The 21,451-nt window shown below is 40.9% G+C and overlaps 1 protein-coding gene across 1 annotated transcript in view; it reads right to left on the bottom strand.

The window, feature by feature from the left end:
- Positions 1–602: 602 nt before the first annotated feature.
- Positions 603–21,451, bottom strand: part of LOC124607367 (nucleolar protein dao-5-like) — a 330,964-nt gene continuing 310,115 nt past the window's right edge. The window contains exon 3 of the mRNA XM_047139680.1: positions 603–3,414. Within this exon, the coding sequence (XP_046995636.1) occupies positions 2,932–3,414 (483 nt within the window). The 3' untranslated portion in view covers positions 603–2,931. The remainder of the gene's footprint in view (positions 3,415–21,451) is intronic.

Raw genomic sequence — 21,451 nt, 5'->3', positions numbered from 1 at the left:
TTAATGAGAAGCACAGTATGTGACTCGAAAACCTGCTCTAGAGAGTCTAAATATTAACACCAGCTGTGAGCAACAGAGAAGTGGTGATGCTACACATAAAAATAAACAACAGGCTTGTATGGGTAGAGTTTAATGAGTTATTAGTTTGTTGGAAGTTGTAAAAAAAGAAGAAATAATTTCAAGTGCACATGATTCAGAGTTTACAGCTTGAGGTACCTATTGCAAACATTCATGAAAAGTGCCATCTTTGTGTTCATTCTGGTTCGTTTAGCTTTTGGTGAATTGGAATGATGAAATATGTTCACACATCTGCTTCTGTCACTTGAGTTTTCAAAACTTGTAGATCTGAAATTTTAGTGTGCAGCCATTTCTCACTCACCTGTGTATTCTTAAGTAGGTGCACCGAAAATGACAGCAGCAAAACTGAGTCAAACAGTAAACCTAAGCTCATAATTCTCAAAGTATATTTATTTCATAGATGGTATACTTTTATCAAAAGAAATACTTGCAAATTTTAAAAAACAATGTCACACAGAAGTGTTTATGGGAACTACAGAAGATAGAATATAATAATATAGAGGCACTGTTAACTTCAGGTTAATCTTTATTACTGAATACAGTTATATTCAGTCACATCAAAATAGCTCCATTATGATTTTTGTATATACATATATATGTTGATTTATTAACAACAACAAACATGTATTGTCTTAGTGAAACACACAGTATTGGTATCGACATGTAGGCCTATGTTTTCAAGTTGGACAGATTAAGGAAACAATTACTCCCACATTGTTGATATCATTAGTATTATTATATTGAACATTGAGAGAAAATAGATTAGTAGATTACCTATTTATTGAAGATTATCTATTCTCTGGCCTTCAGTAGAAGTTGAAGAAAATATATTCAGTTTTTTTTATTTGAAGAACAGCATATTATGTTTTATATTGAATTTCTGTGAAGTTGACATTGAAATTTGTTACACATATTACTCATTTTAATACATATTTTTATTTGTGTTACAATCATGAGAAATTTGAGTATAAGATAATAATTAATTAAAATACCGAGATAGTCAGGCTCTTCTGCACTACAGAAGAGAGAAGGTGTGTAATGAATACACCTGATGACTTAGGTTTGACATAATCTTCAGTCTAAATATTTGCCCACAATATTTTCACTATATTGGAGTTATGGTTCACATATAGATAGCTATTCTGTAATTACCACAATTTTACTTACACTGCAGTACAAAAATTGTGTAGAGTAAATGTGTAAAAGAAATATTCTGCATCTGTTGTACTGTCAGACTTCTCTGATACTGACTCACATAATGAGAGTAACTAAAATCATCACTTAGTACTAATGAAGATTTCATCACTTGTAAATAGGGCACCAGCACTACAATTATTCCAAGTTATGAAATATGTTACTTTTTAAAAATAAGAAAAATATGCTGATTCCAATTAGTATTATTTGAAAAATTCAACAGAGTGTATTATCATACAAAAAAGGAAGAATTCTATTGAACTTGTGTGTTGAGGGTGAGTATATTTGGGATTTCAAATAATGGGATTTTGCTTCCTCTGTTCTTTGCTGAAATGATGATCAAATTAGGTATGCTGTACCTATACCAATTCATACAAAAATATAAGGATCATTGGTTTCTATCACTATTAGCAGATTAAAAATCAACTTCATAGGATTATTATTTTTTTGTGATTTCGTTGCATTTTATTTTTGTTGTGAATATAAATAATAGACAGATGTTTCTACACATTTCATATTACATATAGACATTACTTTGATTTCACAGTAACATTATATTTATCTACATTGTACAATTTGTGATTTTTACAGTCTGTTAGTTTGAAATTGTTTTGAATTAATAATCATGGTCCAGATGTTCAGCAAGACTTTTATTAAATTGTGATCAAATACTAAACAGTACTTCAAATCTAAGAGTAGCTTATGTTCACATTTTTCCTTGTTCTGTGACTTATCTGATGTGCTGTAGATCCACTGTTCTAGTTTAAATTAAAGCATATTGTTAGTGGTTCAGCCTTTGTCATATGTCATGATGTGGAGAAGGCTGTATGGATATTCCAGTAGGCTTCTCAGAGATCAGCTTTTTGTCATAATTTAATATGTATATTTAAACCCTGTGTTCAGTCAGATAGGATACATTTAAAGTTATCCACATGTATACAAGTTGTTGCCAGATAGAAACTTTTGAATCTTTTCTTTACTTACTGTACTGCAAAAAAACTAAGGAACCATTTTTATCTTAGTTTGCCTCAACTTCATGTACGATAGCTACAACATAGACTTGTGTCTAAAGTTGCAAATAGTTAATATATTCAGCATAAAGACAACTTTTCCATTTGGCCCCTGTTAGAAAAATTACCCGTTTTTTGGAAGAAAATTACTATTTTTATTCAAATGAAGCAATTTTTTTCATGATGAACATTGTTGAAACCAAACTAAAATATCGATCACATTAATCATCTGTTAGACAATTTATGTAACATCAGTTAATATTTTTTATTGTAGCGAATTGAGTGTTCACAAAGGGGAATGAATTTTCGTTCCACGAGCTGACACTTTTGTTGTTCATTGCAACGCATTGTATTACCTTTTTGTAAGTACTTAAATACTATCCACTTTAGCAGTTAACCCATTTTTTCTCTCAGAATTGAATGCAGTGCCATGACCATGTTTCAGTTTCAAGTATAAAAAAGAGTGGATTATTAATAACTACACTGCCATTGAATGCAAACATATAATTCATTACTATTGTTAAAACTCATTTACTTACCGATTTTCTAGTATTTCCATACTGTGTACACCATGCCATACTTCAAAAGAATTTGTGCACTTGTGTCTGACGAAATAAATAACGAACTATGTAAAATATAAACTCTAAGATTAAGGCATCTGCACTACAAGGCTTCCATCTCGCACAGTAGCTGACTGTGGCCAGATACTGGGTTGTACAGGCTTGATTCTCTCTGTGATAGGTATCTTTGTAGCTGAAGGAGAGGCCTCAAAAGGCTCAACAAGAGGAGCAGCGGGAATTGTTGGTTCTCTCTGGGCGTGTTTGATTGTAGACACAAGTAATGTTATCAGAAGAACCATCCCACCGCAGCAAAACACGCCCAGACCAACCAAACGGCAGAGCTCTAGACGGTGGTTGAACGCGATAGCGGTGCGATCAAGTACTTCCAGGTCGTAGCCTGTCTCCAGCACAACCTGACGAGGTGGTGTCAGGTGGCCCACCAGCATGGCAATCATGCCAATTAAGAGTAAGTTGGCGCCTCCCCAAATACCAGCGCGAAACCAAAGACCTTGGGAGCAACAGGATTTCCTTCTCTTAGCGGGATCCACCATATATTCGAAATCATCTTCATCCTGCAAAACAATGCACATTCATTTGTAATAAGTTGTAGGTGACATTATCATGATCAACTGTTAGTGATATACGAGGGTTATTCCAAAAGTAAGGTCCGATTGATTGCCAAATTGAAACCACAGTGAACATCAGAAATGTTTTACTTGTAACAATTAGCTACACCTTTCAGCTACTTCTCTACGTAGTCGCCGTTCTGACTTAGACTTTTGTCATAGCGTTGTACCAACTTTTCAATAGCCTCATCATAGAAGGCAGCCGCCAGTGCTTTCCGCCAATTCTCCACGCTGGCCTACACCTCGTTGTCTGTGTCAAAATGTTTTCTTCAAAGACAGCGGTTCATGTGACCAGAGATGAAACTCAGGGGGAGACAATTGCGGACTGTATTGTGGGTAATCTAACATTTCCATTTGAAAACGATGCAGGAGCATCTTCATTGCCCCTGCAGAATGCGGCTACGAATTGTCGTGAAGACGAAACAGCACGACAGTTATGTAATGTTGGCTGCATAGCTTCAGGCGAAATTTCTCACCAGGCCCTCGTACTTGGCGGCAGACACTATTTTCTAGACATCTTTACGCACTCACTGCGAGCTCAGAAATGAGAAGAGCGACGTGATGCTAACTGGGGTTATACTAGAGACACTACCCAACACATCTGTGCAAAGCTTTATCGGATTTTCATAGTCGTTTCCATTTCGCGACCGATCGGACCTTACTTTTGGAATAACCCTCGTAATACAGGGCGACTCAAAAGAACGGGAAATTTTGGAATGGAGATTAATGGACGAGCACAATTACTTCGCATATATTTATTTATATCAAAGTGTAGTACAGAGTATGCCATTATTGAATGTCACAAGCATTTTTATTTCTTGAATATCATATCTGATAGATGAGGTCCCCCTCGGCGCACATATTCCTGTAGTCTGAGAGAAACGTTACACATGAATCAACCTAACATTTCAGTAGGAATCCTGGAGATTTCCTCTCGTATTCTTGATTCAAGATCTTCGGTGGTAGCAGGTCGACTAGGGTAAACCGCGCTCTTAAGCGTGTCCCACAAGAAAAAAAAAATTGCACGCTATCAGGTCAGGCGATCTTCGGGGTCATGCAATGTCATACCGAGCCTTCAAGCGACACGGTTACCAAACAACAGTCACACAGCTCCCATCGATGTCCGTGCCGTATGTGCCATTGCTCCGTCATGTTGCAACCACCTGTTGGCAGGAAGATCTGGCATTTCACGCGAATAAAGTTTTCCATCATCGCAACACAATGAATAGACGTTGCAGTGATTATGCACCCAAGTCATCATAAAAGAAAGTAGTGGTTTGTAATGCCACTCGATGACATCGTGCACCATGCAGTAACCTCGCTGCAGTGCAATGCACGCTCGTGTAGCTGATGTGGATTTTGCTCAGGACAATAACGAAAATTATGCCTATTGACAAAGCCTGAGCTTCGTCTGAGGTCCGTAGGATGGTAATGAAATTGTTGCCGTCATGCACTTTTCCTATCAAGCGTTCAGCATATTTTATAGGCATCAGCAGATTGCTAGGTTGGCGCTGCTGAACGATCTGCAGCTTCTGCGGATGGAACTTCATATGCATTTTCAGTATTCGTTGAACACTCGAACGACGCAACTGTAGAGACTCTGCGTGACGTCGAACAGAGCGCTGTGGGTTTCTTACGAAAGCACTTCGTACAGCCTCGACACTGTCTCCCGTACGAGAGGTTCTGGCTCTCCACATTTCCATTTTTGTCATAGGCTTTTACCACAAAGGCATGCCGCACACCGTTCCCTTGCTCCATGTTTACTGTTTACTAAATGGCAAGACAGTGCGAGTAGTAGAATGTATATGTCATTCGCAGCCACCTACCTCGCAGCATTGCCACAATACTTTCCGAAATTTTCTGTTCTTTTGAGTCACCTTCTACGACAAAATCAAGTAACTACTTAATGAAACTATCAAAAATATATTCTAAATATCTTCAATTTATATCCCCACCGCAAATTTTTAAATTTAATTTTTTATGTTCTCCTACGTTTCATTTTTATAAATTCCACCATCCTTCAGAAAAACACCAGTAGCCTGTATTAACAATTTGTTACATGTTAGGATACACACAGGAGTTATTGAAAGTTACCATAATTTTTATTTGAAACAGTTACTTAGTATCTGGTTAACTGCTTTTGTTGCACTAAACACCAAAAGCACAATCTGTGTAGGCATTGTGCTATATGTGCTATGAAAATCTTATGTGGAAGTTGTAATAAGGGAAATGATAGATAGATAGATAGATAGATAGATAGATAGATAGAGAGAGAGAGAGAGAGAGAGAGACTTCTGGTTGACATTTGTCGAATATTTAGAATGAACTTTTTAAAAAGATAAATACAAGCTTAAGGAAATTAAGGGTCCACTATCTGAAAAACAGAGTCTCGTTTGCTGCTATAATTGCGTAATTTATTTCCCTGTCATTCTATCTAGACAGTGTTTTCATCTAAGAGCTTGAATAACTTCTCTGATGACTTTAGCGAGAGCGAGCATTGCCAGCAGGGGGAACAGAAATTGCTGAAATCAATTTTTTCAGGACAGCAGCAAGTGGCACCAAATATTTTTTATCATCCTGTTTCTCACAGTTTAAAAAGAGCGTCTCACAGTTCCAAACAGTCGGCTGATTACATTACTGATGTCAGAGATTAAGTTGATTCTATAACAGTGTTTGTAGCGTCTGTGGTCATGCGTACAAACACTGTTATACTAACAGCTTCGTCTCTTACATTGGCGATGTAATCAGCCAGCTACTCTGAATTGTAAATTCCACAGTTTCTGACGCGCTCCTGTGAAACTGAGCGAAAACGGCCAGTAAAAAATACTGAGTGCGACTTGTGGCTGTCCTGAAACACTTTAAGATTTCTTTACTATCCAATTCCATTCCCTCTGTTTCTCAGTGCGAAGAAGTCCTAGATAAAAGAGCTCTGTGTATGTCTGTTGTCACGCGGCAACGTCTAAAGAACGGCTTTACATTTAGAGAAAAATCAAGTGAGGGAGTTGAGTGGTACTGTCATACATATGTATCTACATGCATCTACATCTAAACTCAACAAGCCACCTCGCATGCTCCACTGTCTCTTCCTCTTTTTCCTTCCCAGCCGCAAATTGATTCCATATTTTTAGATTACCACAAGGCTTTCGACACCATTCCTCACAAGTGTCTTCCAACCAAACTGCGTGCCTACGGAGTATCGCCTCAGTTGTGCGACTGGATTCGTGATTTCCTGTCAGAAAGGCCACAGTTCGTAGTAATAGACGGAAAGTCATAGAGTAAAACAGAAGTAATATCCGGCGTTCCCCAAGGAAGTGTTACAGGCCCTCTATTGTTCCTGGTCTATATTAACGACATAGGAGACAAACTAAGAAGCCGTCTTAGATTGGTTGCAGATGATGCTGTCATTTACCGTCTTGTGAAGTCATCAGATGATCAACACGACTTGCAAAATGATTTAGATAAGATATCTGTATGGTGCGAAAAGTGACAATTGACCCTGAATAAGGAAAGGTGTGAAGCTATTCACATGAGTACTAAAAGAAATCAGCTAAATTTCGATTACGCGATAAGTCACACAAATCTGAAGGCTGTAAATTCAACTAAATATTTAGGGATTACAATTACAGATAACCTAAATTGGTACGATCGCATAGATAATATTGTGGGTAGAACAAACCAAAGACTGCGATTCATAGACAGAACACTTAGAAGGTGCAACAGGTCTACTGAAGAGACTGCTTACACCACGCTTGTCCGCCCTATTCTGGAGTATTGTTGTGCAGTGTGGGATTCGCATCAGGTGGGACTGACGGATGACATCGAAAGAGTACAAAAAAGGGCAGCTCGTTTTGTATTATCGCGAAATAGGGGAGATAGTGTCAGAGACATGATACATGAATTGGAGTGGCAATCATTAAAACAAAGGCGTTTTCCGTTGCGACGGGATCTTCTTATGAAATTTCAATCACCAGTTTTCTCCTCCGATTGCGAAAACATTCTGTTGGCGTCCACCTACATAGGGAGAAATTATCGGTCCGCTTCCGGTAGCTGAGTGGTCAGCGTGACGGCATGTCAATCCTAAGGGCCCGGGTTCGATTCCCGGCTGGGACGGAGATTTTCTCCGCTCAGGGACTGGGTGTTGTGTTGTCCTAATCATCATCATTTCATCCCCATCGACGCGCAGGTCACCGAAGTGGCGTCAACTCGAAAGACCTGCACCAGGCGAACGGTCTACCCGACGGGAGGCCCTAGCCACACGACATTTCATTTCATTTCATCATCACGACAAAGTAAGAGAAATCAGGGCTCGCACAGAAAAATTAAGTGCTCGTTTTTCGCGCGTGCCTTCAAGAGTGGAACGGTTGAGAGACAGCTTGAAGGTGGTTCATTGAACCCTCTGCCAGGCACTTTACTGTGAATAGCAGAGTAATCACGTAGATGGCGAACGACTGTTAGTAAGCAACGAAAGCGTTCGGATCCTTCTAATTTTGTCTTCATGGTCTTTTCGCGAGATATATCTAGATGAATGTAAAAGGTTCCCTAATTCTTCTAGGAACGTACGTTATTGGAATTTTATCCGTAACTACACAGCCTGTCTCTTAGAGTCTTCCGCTGAAACTGCATGACAGCCTCCGAGACGCTTTCTCTCTTTCTAAACGAACCCATGAAAAAACGTACTTCTGTTTTCAGTAAATTCTCTATTTCCTCTGTCGGTCGCAATTGTTAAGGGTCCCAGACTCAGGCGCAATTCTCAGATACTGGTCAAACGAAGTTTTCGTAAGCTCTGACAGTGGTGGGAGGGTTGTTCGAATGAGCCTCAATCAGGCCTCTGCCTTTCCTAAGATTAGTTTTATGTTACCGTTCCACTTTAAATAGCTCCATACGCGTGCTCTTTGATATTTAATGCGCGCGTTTACTCCTAGTGATCGTTCAGCAATAGTGTAATCAAATCACAATTACTCGCTCTGCCTATTTATGTCAAGTACGTTACATTTGTTTGTGTTGTTGGTCAACTGCCTTGCACAAAGAGTTGATCTGCAGGAGCTCTTCCTGCATTTCAGTACAGTTTTCTAGCGATGATTTCTCTGTATACAAAAGTATCAACTGTAAACAGTTTCATGGAACCTCTGAAGTTGTCGTCTAGGTAATTCGTGTATATTGTGAACGGCACTGGTACTGTAACACTCCACTGGGGCAAGCATGCTTGTATTCTTACCGACATATCAGAAAATTTGTCTCCGTTAAATACGACATGTGTTTTGTCTGACAGAGCGCAGCTGTGTCTAATACCTTCCGGAAGTCAAGGACGACGATATTGACTTGGGTGCAGGTATCTTCTAACTTCTGGATTTCGTTGACGCCTCAAAGGGCTGGCCAGTGAAAATATAAAATAGTGAGATTATCGTGCTAAATGCCTTTTGAAGTAAGCTTTCAACGGACCAGAGCTCTTTTGTCAAAATTTTCTCCCCTTTGCCATACAATAACGACTTTCAGGTGTGGATGATCTATGCTCCAATCTCTCCCTTTTGTTAAGTCCACAGCCGCGCGGGATTAGCCGAGCGGTCTAGGGCGCTGCAGTCATGGACTCTGCGGCTGGTCGCGGCGGAGGTTCGAGTCCTCCCTCGGGCATGGCTGTGTGTGTTTGTCCTTAGGATAATTTAGGTTAAATAGTGTGTAACCTTAGGGACTGATGACCTTAGCAGTTAAGTCCCATAAGATTTCACACACTTTTTTTTTGTTAAGTCCACAGAAAAACCCTCTAATACTAATCCTCGGTTTTCACAAAGAGAAGACCTCTACTGTTCCTCACATCTGTGGCTGTTTCCGATTTTTCATATTTCTGGCATGAATCATAGTAAATGTATAAATGTAGAGTAAAGAGTCTAAGACTTGGAATTCTTTATTAACCCTAAATATTGTCTACATACACTACTGGCCATTAAAATTCCTACACCAAGAAGAAATGCAGATGATAAACGGGTATTCATTGGACAAATATATTATACTAGAACTGACATGTGATTACATTTTCACCCAATCTGGGTGCATAGATCCCAGAAATCAGTACCCAGAACAACCACCACTAGACGTAATAACGGCCTTGATGCGCCTGGGCATTGAGTCAAACAGAGCTTGGATGGCGTGTACAGGTACAGCTGCCCATGCAGCTTCAACACGATACCACAGTTCATCAAGAGTAGTGACTGGCGTATTGTGACGAGCCAGTTGCTCGTCCACCATTGACCAGACGTTTTCAATTGGTGAGAGATCTGGAGAAAGTGCTGGCCAGGGCAGCAGTCGAACATTTTCGGTATCCAGAAAGGCCCGTACAGGACCTGCAACATGCGGTCGTGCATTATCCTGCTGAAATGTAGGATTTCGCAGGGATCGAATGAAGGGTAGAGCCACGGGTCGTAACACATCTGAAATGTAACGTCCACTGTTCAAAGTGCCGTCAATGCGAACAAGAGGTGACCGTGACGTGTAACTAATGGCACCCCATACCATCACGCCGGTGATACTCCAGTATGGCGATGACGAATACACACTTCCAATGGGCATTCACCGTGATGTCGCCAAGCACGGATGCGACCATCATGATGCTGTAAACAGAACCTGGATTCATCCGAAAAAATGACGTTTTGCCATTCATGCTCCCAGGTTCGTCGTTGAGTACACCATCGCAGGCGCTCCTGTCTGTGATGCAGCGTCAAGGATAACCGCAGCCACGGTCTCCGAGCTGATAGTCCATGCTGCTGCAAACGTCGTCGAACTGTTGGTGCAGATGGTTGTTGTCTTGCAAACGTCCCCATCTGTTGACTCAGGGATCGAGACGTGGCTGCAAGATCCGTTACAGCGATGCTGATAAGATGCCTGTCATCTCGACTGCTAGTGATACGAGGCGGTTGGGATCCAGCACGGCGATCCGTATTACCCTCCTGAACCCACCGATTCCATATTCTGCTAGCAGTCATAGGATCTCGACCAACTTGAGCAGCAATGTCGCGATACGATAAACCGCAATCGCGATAGGCTACAATCCGACCTTTATCAAAGTCGGAAACGTGATGGTACGCATTTCTCCTCCTTACACGAGGCATCACAACAACGTTTCACCAGGCAACGCCGGTCAACTGCTGTTTGTGTATGAGAAATCGGTTGGAAACTTTCCTCATGTCAGCACGTTGTAGGTGTCGCCATCGGCGCCAACCTTGTGTGAATGCCCTGAAAAGCTAATCATTTGCGTATCACAGCATCTTCTTCCTGTCGGCTAAATTTCGCGTCTGTAGCACGTCATCTTCGTGGTGTAGCAATTTTAATGGCCAGTAGTGTATTAATATCTGTGTATAAGCGGCAAAGTAAGTTCAACTAAAAGTAATTGCTTATCTATAGGTGACAAACGAACAAGGGTCGAAACTAAATATGCAGTTTAAGACAGTTTGTTTGCGTACTTGCAATCTGATGATTACTCCTTTAACGAACAGTGAGTCTGTGACGGCAAAACTACAAGTTACTCGGAGACAGTGATTCAAAGAAACCTAAGCTCCATATATTTGTAAATGACTCAACGTAAATTATTAATGAGAATGCTTTACCCTTCATTACGTATACCTGGTATCATGGGACTCATGTCAACCTGATCACTGATAGTACGTTTTCTGAACAGCCTCTGATCTGTCAGTGGTGAAGAGCATATGAATTTAAAGTTCATTCAGTAATTGCATATACAATGCCTGTAAAAAAGCGAAGTGCCCAGAAGATAAGGTCGGAGGTCAATGCACCTTCATACACGTACACACCATCACCGGGTTAGTAAATGATTAGCGTTTCAATTCTCTGTGGCAGGTTGAACCGTCACCAGATTGTATTAGTGTCGTTCGCATTTAGGGTTGTTCGCTGGCCTGGTAGGATAATAAGGGGCGACGACAGCGTCAGATGTTGAGTGATCACTGTGAAGAACACAGACATATAGCGTAGTCATGTGAGACAGCTTTATCAGGACTTAACCATGTTTGCAAGGGGTGTGACTGTGGGTGTACACTTGGTCAGATCGTACAACATGCAGAACAGAGAGGCACTGGCCCGAAGGTGCCCCGTATGGGAACGAGAGGGCAGACATATCCGTCATCAAGGTTCCGGCCAACCACGTCTGACCATCACAGGGAGGGGTCGCCTCGCAGTGTTGTGCACCAAGAATGTAAGTAACCTTTTCATGTCTATGGCTAATATCTGAGAACAAGCAAAGGACTCCTTGCAACATTTCGTGTCATCCCACGCCACTGGTAGGCGATCAGCAGCAGCCGGAAATTACCGTCCCACGCGTAAGCTCCCGTTAACAGCACGACACGAACGACTGCGTTTGGAGATGCGGTGTGAGTGTGACCAGGAAGCATAAACTGCTGATGAATGGCGTCGCATTGCGTTCAGCGACCAATCGCGGTTCTGCACCCCCAAATCTGTCCCTGATAGGACGTGTGTGAGGCGAGCTCGGACGTCAGTATCAAGGATATGAAGGTCCAGTTGCAACAGTTCCGGGCCAGATTGGCTCGGAAGGGGGCACAACGGCCGTGAACACCCCTCCCAACTGAATCAGTGTATGCATCCAGGGTGCTTCGCTTTTTTTGGTAGGCAGTGTATGGAACTATCAGAACGGTGCCAGCAATCTCAGTTGTTTCTATATTTACATCTACATACATACTCCGCAAGCCACCGTACGGTGTGTGGCGGAAGGTACCCTGTACATCTATTAGTCATTTCCTAGCAAACAGCTCGACTGGAAACTGTATCTATGCCTCCGTATGAGCTCTAATTTCTCGTAACTTATTTTGGTGTTCCTTAGGCGAAATGTGTGTTGACGGCAGTAGGATCGTTCTGCTGTCAGCTTCAAATGCCGGTTCTCTAAATTCTGTCAACAGTATTCCTCGAAAAGAACGTCGCCTTCCCTCCAGGGATTTCCATTTCCGTCCCCAAACTATCTACGTAACACTTGAGTGTTGTTCGAAACCTTCGGTAAAAAAATCTGGAGCTCCCTTCTGTATTACTACGATGTCTTACTCTAAGCCCAAAAACTCGCGCTGTACTCAAGAATAGGTGCGGTCTCCTTTACAGACGAACCATACTTTCCTAGATTTCTCCCAATAAAACGAAGAAGACCATTCGTCTTCCCTACCTAAGTTATCACATGCTCGTTCCACCTCATATCGCTTTACAACGTTACGCCCAGATATTGAAACGACTTGACTGTGTGAAGCAGGACACTAGTAATACTGTATCCGAACATTACAGGTTTGATCTTCCTGCTCATCCGCATTAACTTACATTTTTCCACATTTCGAGCTAGCTGGCATTCATCACGCCAACGAGAAATTTTGTCTGAGTTATCTTGTGTCATCCTACAGTCTCTCAGTTCCGTCACCTTCCCGCACACCACAGCATCGTCAACAAACAACAGCATGTTGCTGCGCACACTGTCCGCCTGATCATTTATATATGTAGAAAATAACAGTAGTCTTGTCACACTTCCCTTGGGCGCTCCTGACGATACCCTTGCCTCTGATGAACACTCGCAGTGGAGGACAGTATATTGGGTTATATTGCGTAAGAAGTCTTCGAGTCACCCGTATCTGGAAATCTATCCCTTTTGCTCGTACTTTCGTTAACAGCCGGGAGAGGAGTACCGTGTCAAATGTTTTTCGGAAATCTAAGAATATGGAATCTGCCTGTTGCCCTTCATCCATAGTTCACAGCAAATCTATCAGGTGAGGATGTACCACTACCACTAAGAAGAAAAAAAAACCTGCTCCCAGTGGGGCGGTTTGGTTTCAAGAAAGTAAACACCAGAGTAGTTAACTTCTGCGACTACTTGAGGAATTGGTAAGGGTCACTGAGCGTTGAGTGTACTTTATAATAATGCTCCTTGGCGTGTCAAGCTCTTTTCACTCTATAAGGCACGGCGAAATTCTGAATGAGCTCCGTGTTCCGGAAGTACCTTCGCTCATCGTGTTCTATGTTCTAACTAGTGAGTACAACCCGCTTTGTGAGCTAATAGGATGGACAGTTCACTGAGGCTTTTCCAAGAAGGCGTCCCACACTGTTTGATATTCGAAATGCTGCTATGTAGACTGCCTCCTATTAAGTTCATACTATTTGATGACAACTGAACCACATACTCAGTAGAACCAAGGAAGGAGGAAGCATATGATCTGCAGCGATCCAGAGATAGTGGCCAAACAGGGTGTCCTGAAAGGTATGGATCAAGACTATCAGCTTGACAGATATTCAGTCAAATTTCGATAAAATTTCACAGTGGTGCAAAGATTTGCAACTTGCTGATCAGATAAGCAGCATCATGACAGGTACAGGGTTTAGTGACCATGAAGCTATCGTATCTAGATTGAATTCCGTAATATCCAAGCCCACCAAAAAGAAACCGAAAATACATCTATTTAAAAAAGCAGATAAAAATTCTCTTGACACCTTCCTAAGAGACAGTCTCCAGTCCTTCCAATCTGACGATGTAAGCGTAGACCGGATGTGCTTTAAATTCAAAGAAATAGTATCGACAGCAAGTGAGGGATGTATACCAAACAAACTAATAACAGATGACACTGATCCCATATGGTACACAAAACAGATCATGACGCCATTGTAGAAGCAATGAAAAAAGCATGTCATATTTAAAAGAACGCATAGTCCCCAAGATTGGCGAAGTTTTACAGAAAGTGTAAATTTAGCACAGACTTCAACGCGAGATGCTTTTAATGGTTTCCGCAACGAAACTCTGCCTCGAAATCTGGCAGAAAAACCAAAGAGATTCTGCTCGTATAAAAAGTACACCAGTGTTAAGACGCAATCGATACCTTCACTGCGTCATAACAGTGGTGATGTTATTAAAGACGGCACCTCTATAGCAGAGTTACTAAACACAACTTTCCGAAATTTCTTCACGAAAGAAGAAAAAGTAATATTCCGGAATTACAATCAATAACAACTGCCAACATGAATAACTTAGAAAAAGATATTCTTAGCACAGCAAAGCAACTAAAACACTTAAGAACGGCAAGGCTTCGGGTACAGATTGTATAGTATTCAGTGCCATACTTACCAGTCAAATACAACCGCTCGCTCGTAGATAGGTCCGTACCCAGAGACTGGAAAGTTTAAAAAGTCCCACAAGTACTCAAGAAAGGAAATAGGAGTAATGTCCTTTATTACAGACAAATAACACTAACGTCGATTTGCAGTAGGATTTTGGAACGTATGCTGTGCTCGAACTCTATGAATCACCTCGAAGAAAACGACTTATTGACAAACAGCCAGCACGGATTTAGAAAATATCGTTGTTATGAAACACAACTATCTCTATTCTCACGAAGCAATGAGTGCTATCGACAGGGGGTGTCAAATTGGTTTCATATTTTTATATTTCCAGGAGGCTTTTGACACCATTCCTCATAAAAAACTTTGTGCTCTGCCTTACGGGGGATCTTGTCATGGGGGAAGCCTCGTCAGAGAGGACCACCGCATGAGCGTCTAGGGAACTGATTCCAGTGGTGGTTTCCCGTTGCCTTCCACTGATGAGGATGAAATGATAATGAGGCCAACACAACACCCAGTCCCTGGGAGGAGAAAATCTCCGACTCAGCCGGAAATCGAACCCGGGCCCCTTGGCGTGACAGACCGCCGCGCTGACCACTTTTTTAAAATCTCATTTTGTTCTATATTGCTCGTTGAATTTGTTCGTGGCGGACGTCCAATGACACCCGTTCAGGTTGTTCGTTGATCTGTTCACTCAGATTTTTTATTACAGAGGGGAGTTAAACCCTCTGACCGAACACGCTGAGCTACGGTCCCGGCCGGTTGTGTGAGTGGATTCGTGGTTTCCGGTCAGAAAGGTCACAGTCCGCAATAACTGACAGAAAGTCATCGAGTAAAACAGAAGCAATATCTGGCATTCCCCAAAGAAGTGTTACAGGCCCTCTGTTGCTCCTGATCTACATACAGGATTTAGGAGACAATCTGAGCAGTCCTCTTAGATTATTTACAGATGATGCTGTTATTTATCGTCACGCAATGTCATCAGATGATCAAAACGAATTGTAAAATGATTTAGACAAGATATCTGTATGGTGCAAAAAGTGGCAATTGACTCTAAATCTTGAAAAGTTTGAAGTCATCCGCATGAACACTTTGTAAAAAGAATCCGCTAAATTTCAGTTACACGATAAATAACAAAAACCTGGAAGCTCTGAACTGAGTTAATACTTAGGGTTTACAACTACGAATAACTTAAACTGGAACGATCACATAATGTTGTGGGGAAAGCAATACAAAGACTGCAATTTATTGACAGAACACTTAGAAAATGTAACAGGTTTACTAAAGAATCTGCTTACACTACGCTTGTCCGTCCTCTTCTGAAGAACTGTTGTGCGGTGTGGGATCCACATCAAACAGGATTGACGGAGGACATTGAAAAATTTCAAGGAAGGGCGGGTCGATTTTATCATCGCGAAATGGGGGAGAGAGTGCCATGGATGTAATACACGAATTAAAACAAAGATGTTTTTCGCCGCAGCAGGACCTTATCATGAAATCTGAATCACCAACTTTCTCCTCAGAGTGTGAAAATATTTTATTGGCGCCTACCAACATAGGGAGAAATCATAATTAAATCATAATAAAAGAAGAGAAATCAGGCCTCTCACGGAAAGATTTAAATGTTTGTTTTTCCAACGCCCGCTGTTCGAGAGTGGAACGGTAGAGAAGTAGTTGAAAGGTGGTTCGATGAAGCTTCTACCATGCACTTAATTGTGAATTGCAGATGTAGAAATCTACAAAAATGTAAAATTGTATGCTCCTCAAGAGGTAGAAGAGTAGTATTATGTGATTACAATATCAAAGAGTTACGCTTAGTATCGGTCAACTCATAAAAGTACATAAATTTTGCAATCTGGGGGAATATGAAACGAAATGATGGCACAGGCTCAATGGTAGGTAAACCGGCAGACAGACTTCTGTTCGTTGGTGCGATACTGGTAAAATACAACGAGTCTACAAATGACACTACGCATTAAGCTTCCTTGCACCCTTCTTAGAAAATTAGTTTAGTATGAGAGACCCATACCAAATGGGACTAATAAGGAATAGTGAACGTATACAAATAAGGGCAACACCAAAGTTCACAGCACCACAAGATGACCACATAGGGCGATGAGATAAGCAATGTCCCGTGCCCAAAGAACATAACAGTTTCTTTTCAGACACACAAAAACATATAAGAAAATTGCAGTTGATGAAAATAATAATCAGCACTTTATAACGAGGTGCATTTGTTTAACGTTTGTAGACTTCAAAAACGCGTATGAGTCGATTGACACGGCAACTTGGTTCAACACCTTAAAACAGTATGGAGCTAACGCGAATCAGTAGCAATGACAAATACAATACGAGTTTCAGATGTGGTAGTAATGTGTAAAATATGACTTTTAGTAAGTGAAGATCACTTAGCCGCTCTTACTCAACTCCGTCTCTCATCTCCAACTTGATGACCTCTGGGAAGCTGAGGGGCACTGTGGGAGATGGGGTACCCAGTCTCAGTGCGAAACAGGGTCAGGGCAGACAGGAGCAGGAGAAACGGTCCTCCGAAGAATAGGGCGTTGGGATATGTATCGCCCGATAACTCACACCCTGAAAAAAGTTTTATTACGAAATCTCAAGAAAATACAGACGGACGGACCCTAAGGCAAAGAAATGGCAAAGTAACAAAGAATATGAGAACTGGATCATGGAATGTACACACATTATGTAGAATTGGAGCCCTTGGAATCCTGATTGGAATAATGAAGGCAAGAAAGGTGGATATCATGTCCCTGAAAGAGACTCGAGGGAATGTACAAGGTACCTTCCAGGATCAGCGGTGTACTGTGTACTACAGCAGTGTACTATGTGCTACACAACAGTGAGCACATATTTGATGTGGGATTTAAAGTCAATCAGCGCATTGAACAACTACTGATAGGATTCGAAGCTGTAAGTAGAAGGATATGTTATATGCGAATAAAGGCGCAATCCTTCGACTAGAGTCTCCTAAATGCGAATGCTCCTATTGAGGAGAAGACAGCAGAAGAGAAGGATATCTGCTATGATGAAATGGGGCAAGCTTATCGTTTGTGTCTATAACATTGTATAAAAATGGTGACAGGCTATATGAAGGGCTTATTTCAATAGTGGTACAAGTCCATTACCTCCAGTTTTCTGCCTATAATGCTTCTGAAGTTAATGATCCAAACAAACAGAAAGAAAGTTTCATCTCTAGCAAGAAGCCACATGCTTGAATATTTCTGGTATCTCAACAGTAAACTTTTCAGCGTTCATTTAATTTTAGGACTCTGTATCTCAAAAATGAACTTGTACCATAATTGAAATAAGCCCTTAATATGAATACTAAGGTAGAGAGGAGAGTGTCCTATAACCTACCATTGGTGAATACATCCTCCATAAAGACAGTAATAACAATGGACTCCTGCTGAAAAATTTTGCAGAATCATTTAACATGACAATTTCTAGCACGTGATTCCAGCATAAGAATACACGTAAAATGGCCTTGGTGTCACCAGACAATACTAGGAACCAAATTGATCATACATTAACAGATACCAGCTATGGCTCTGATGTACTAGGCTGCCGTAGTTTCAGAGGTGCTAATATGAACTCTCATTAGAGCAAAAACTACAGGGAGCATTTCAGATGCACATAAAGTTAAAGGATAAAGACAAAATAAGTGCAATATCTTGTAACTTAAGATCACAAGGAAGGCTGAACACCCAGCTATTAATTTGGAAAATAAATTGACAGGAATCCTTCGGAACCATAATCATAACATAAATAGGCAGTGGAATAAAATCAGAAACGAAATACAGGCTGCTGCAGGGGAACTGACAGGTACGGAACAACAGACCAGATGGAATGAATAGTATGATGAAGAGTATTAGAAGGCAACAAGAACAAAGAATGAAGCATACAAAAAGTTGCAGGCCAGAAGAACAAGAATGCTAGTAGATAACTACAGAGAAAAAAAGGCGTGCAGAAGAACGGATTCTGAAAGCAAAAAGAGAAGCTTTTTCGGAAGGCAGCTGCAGGATACTGAATCACTGAATAACGATAGTAAAAGCAGGAAATTCTATGGAAAGGTCAGTAACATTAGAAAGGGATTTCAACCAAAAACTACACAATGTAAAGGAAAATACCGTGAACTAACAGCATAACAGGAATGAGTCTTACATCGTTGGGCAAAGCACTTTGGAATTATTATAGTTAGAGAGTGCAGAAGTATGGGAACTAACTGAAACCCAACCTGTGGAAGAAGAGGAAAATGGGATGCCATCGATGCAAGAGATTCGGCTAGTAATAAAGGAACTAGACGACAATTAGTCACCTGGCAATCATAGCCTGCCATCTGAGATTATTGAGTGTGCTCGAGTTAGATGCATGTACACCCTAATCTCAGATACATGGCCGCAAAAAGACATCCCAAACGATTGGAATATGGGAGTAATATGTGCAGTACTAAAAAAAGAAGGCCTCCTGGAATGTAAAAAAAATAGAGGAATTATGTTACTGAACACCGCATATAAAATATTCTCCCCCCTTATTGATTGGCAACTCCATGGAGTGTCCTGTGCACCACGACCAAATAATGGATATACTTAGGAGAGACAGCACTGGTCGTATTTTTTTGGTTTATTAACCGCAAAATCGATTTTCGGTCACTTAGTGACCATCCTCAGTGCTGTTATACACAACTTAAATTGGTAGGCACTGGTGTCAACAAGCTTAGACCGATCACATAAACTGAGGCCGCTGTTTACATGCATGTAAACAGCGGCCTCAGTTTATGCGATCGGTCTAAGCTTGTTGACACCAGTGCCTACCAATTTAAATTGTATATTACGGCACTGAGGATGGTCACTAAGTGACCGAAAATCGATTTTGCGGTTAATAAAACAAGAAAAAAAAGACCAATGCTGTCTCTCCTTCTAAGTATATAAAAAAATTCTCCCCCCTGCTTTGTAGCCCTGTATAAACTTTAGCAGAAAAAACAATTAGGAGATAACAGGCGGGCTTTAGACCTGGAAAATCAGCTGCTGACCAAACATCCACCCTGAGGCAGTTACTGAAAAAAAAACATCAAAGTAATAAATATAGAAATATGTCATACATTAGTTGATTTTAAAGCAGCATATGAAACCATAAAAAGAAACAAGCTAACTGAAGCCACGATTGAACTTTATACAACAGTTAATACGCCTCGTAAGTTTTACTATGGGAAAACTGGTATGTAAAGAACAGGTACAAGGAAATTTAATACCAAATTCTGAAACTAACTGTAGGCTGAGGCAAGAGGATGCACTCTCTTATATGCTTTTTAACACAGCACTAGAGAAGGTAATGAGGACAGCTGAAATCAACACTACAAGGACAATATACAATAGAATGATGCAGGTTCTGGCAGTGCAGATGATGTGGATATTAGTGCAAGAGCAGAAATAGCTGCTAAAGGAATATATTGGGTACCGCAGCAGCAACGACAGAAATGGGACCGGAAGTGAACATCAATAAAACCAAATATATGAGAATAATACCACCAGAACTAAACACAATGTTAGCAACTGACGAGGTTCAAATAGAATCTGTTTGCGAATTTGTCTACTTGAAAACACTGTCAACATCACAAAACGATATTAGGTGCAATTAAAGCGGCGCATCTACCTAACTAATAAATGCTATTATGGGCTGAACCCACAACTTATGTCCAGAAATTTGTCCAGAAGAACAAAGTGTCAACTGTATAAAACTTTAATACTTCCAGTATTAACATGGCTCGAAAACGTGGACACTGACACAACAGTGTGAAGAGCTAATAGAATGTTTTGAATGTTTTGAATGCAGGGTGTTACGCGAAATCTATGGAGCGAGTAATGAAAGTAGAGCGTGGCTAGGACGATATAATTTTGAATTGCACAAACTATGTAAATATCTTGAAATCGTGAAGTTCATTAAAACAAAACCAGCTGAAATGGATCGGCCACTGTTTTCGAATGTTACTTAAGAAGCCAACAAAAGCAGCGCTGCTCCAAAACTCATGGGGACGAAGAAGCAGTGTAAAAACAAGACTTCGATACTGGAATGACATATAAGAAGATCTAAAAACTATTGGTGTCAGAGGATGGAGATGCAAGACACTGAACAAGAAAGAACAGAATTATGTCCTAGAGTAGATCAAGGCCCACCAAGGGCTGTTAGAGCCAGAAATAGGAGAACAAAAACAAAATGCAAAATTAAATTTTTAGATGAAAGTTCCAAGGCTTTTGAGATCAAAATTGGTGTGATACAAGGAGATGGATCGTCCCAAATGGTGTTAAATTGTGTACTAGAAAATGTAATCAGGAAATGGAGGAAAAGAACGGAATAAGGAAGTATGAAAGTCATATCTGGGAGAAAAGATAGGAGAAATGATTGTTTGTCTTTCGCAGATAATCTTGTCGTCACTAGCTGAATCTATAGAAGATGCAACAAAGAAGAAAGATCTCGTACAAGAGACAGCTTTAAAAAGAAGACTGATTTTTTTTTTTTTTTTTTAGTCCGGGGTGATAAGTTACAATACAGCATCACCGGTCTATTGCGGTCTAACTGTGATGGTGAGGCAGTAAATTTCCACAGGGCAGTGACTGCGTCACTGCAATTCACTTTGGAGGTGTGGCGGTGGGACTTGTGGTCCCGTACCACCCTCTGACGGTGATAGTACTACATGAGTCAGGCAGAAAAATTTTGCCTAACATGGGCAGGTGTAGGTGAACAAGACTGAGTAAACCAAACTAATAATAATAATAATAACGATAGCTGCGAGAGAGGTCTGAAAGATCAGCCAATATATTAGCGGTCGTGAAGCTCGGAAGACACCCTACAATTTGTCTATTTTCGA

This window comes from Schistocerca americana, chromosome 3 (genome assembly GCF_021461395.2).
Source record: "Schistocerca americana isolate TAMUIC-IGC-003095 chromosome 3, iqSchAmer2.1, whole genome shotgun sequence".
NCBI lineage: Eukaryota > Metazoa > Arthropoda > Insecta > Orthoptera > Acrididae > Schistocerca > Schistocerca americana.
This window is presented reverse-complemented; position numbering and strand designations above follow the sequence as displayed.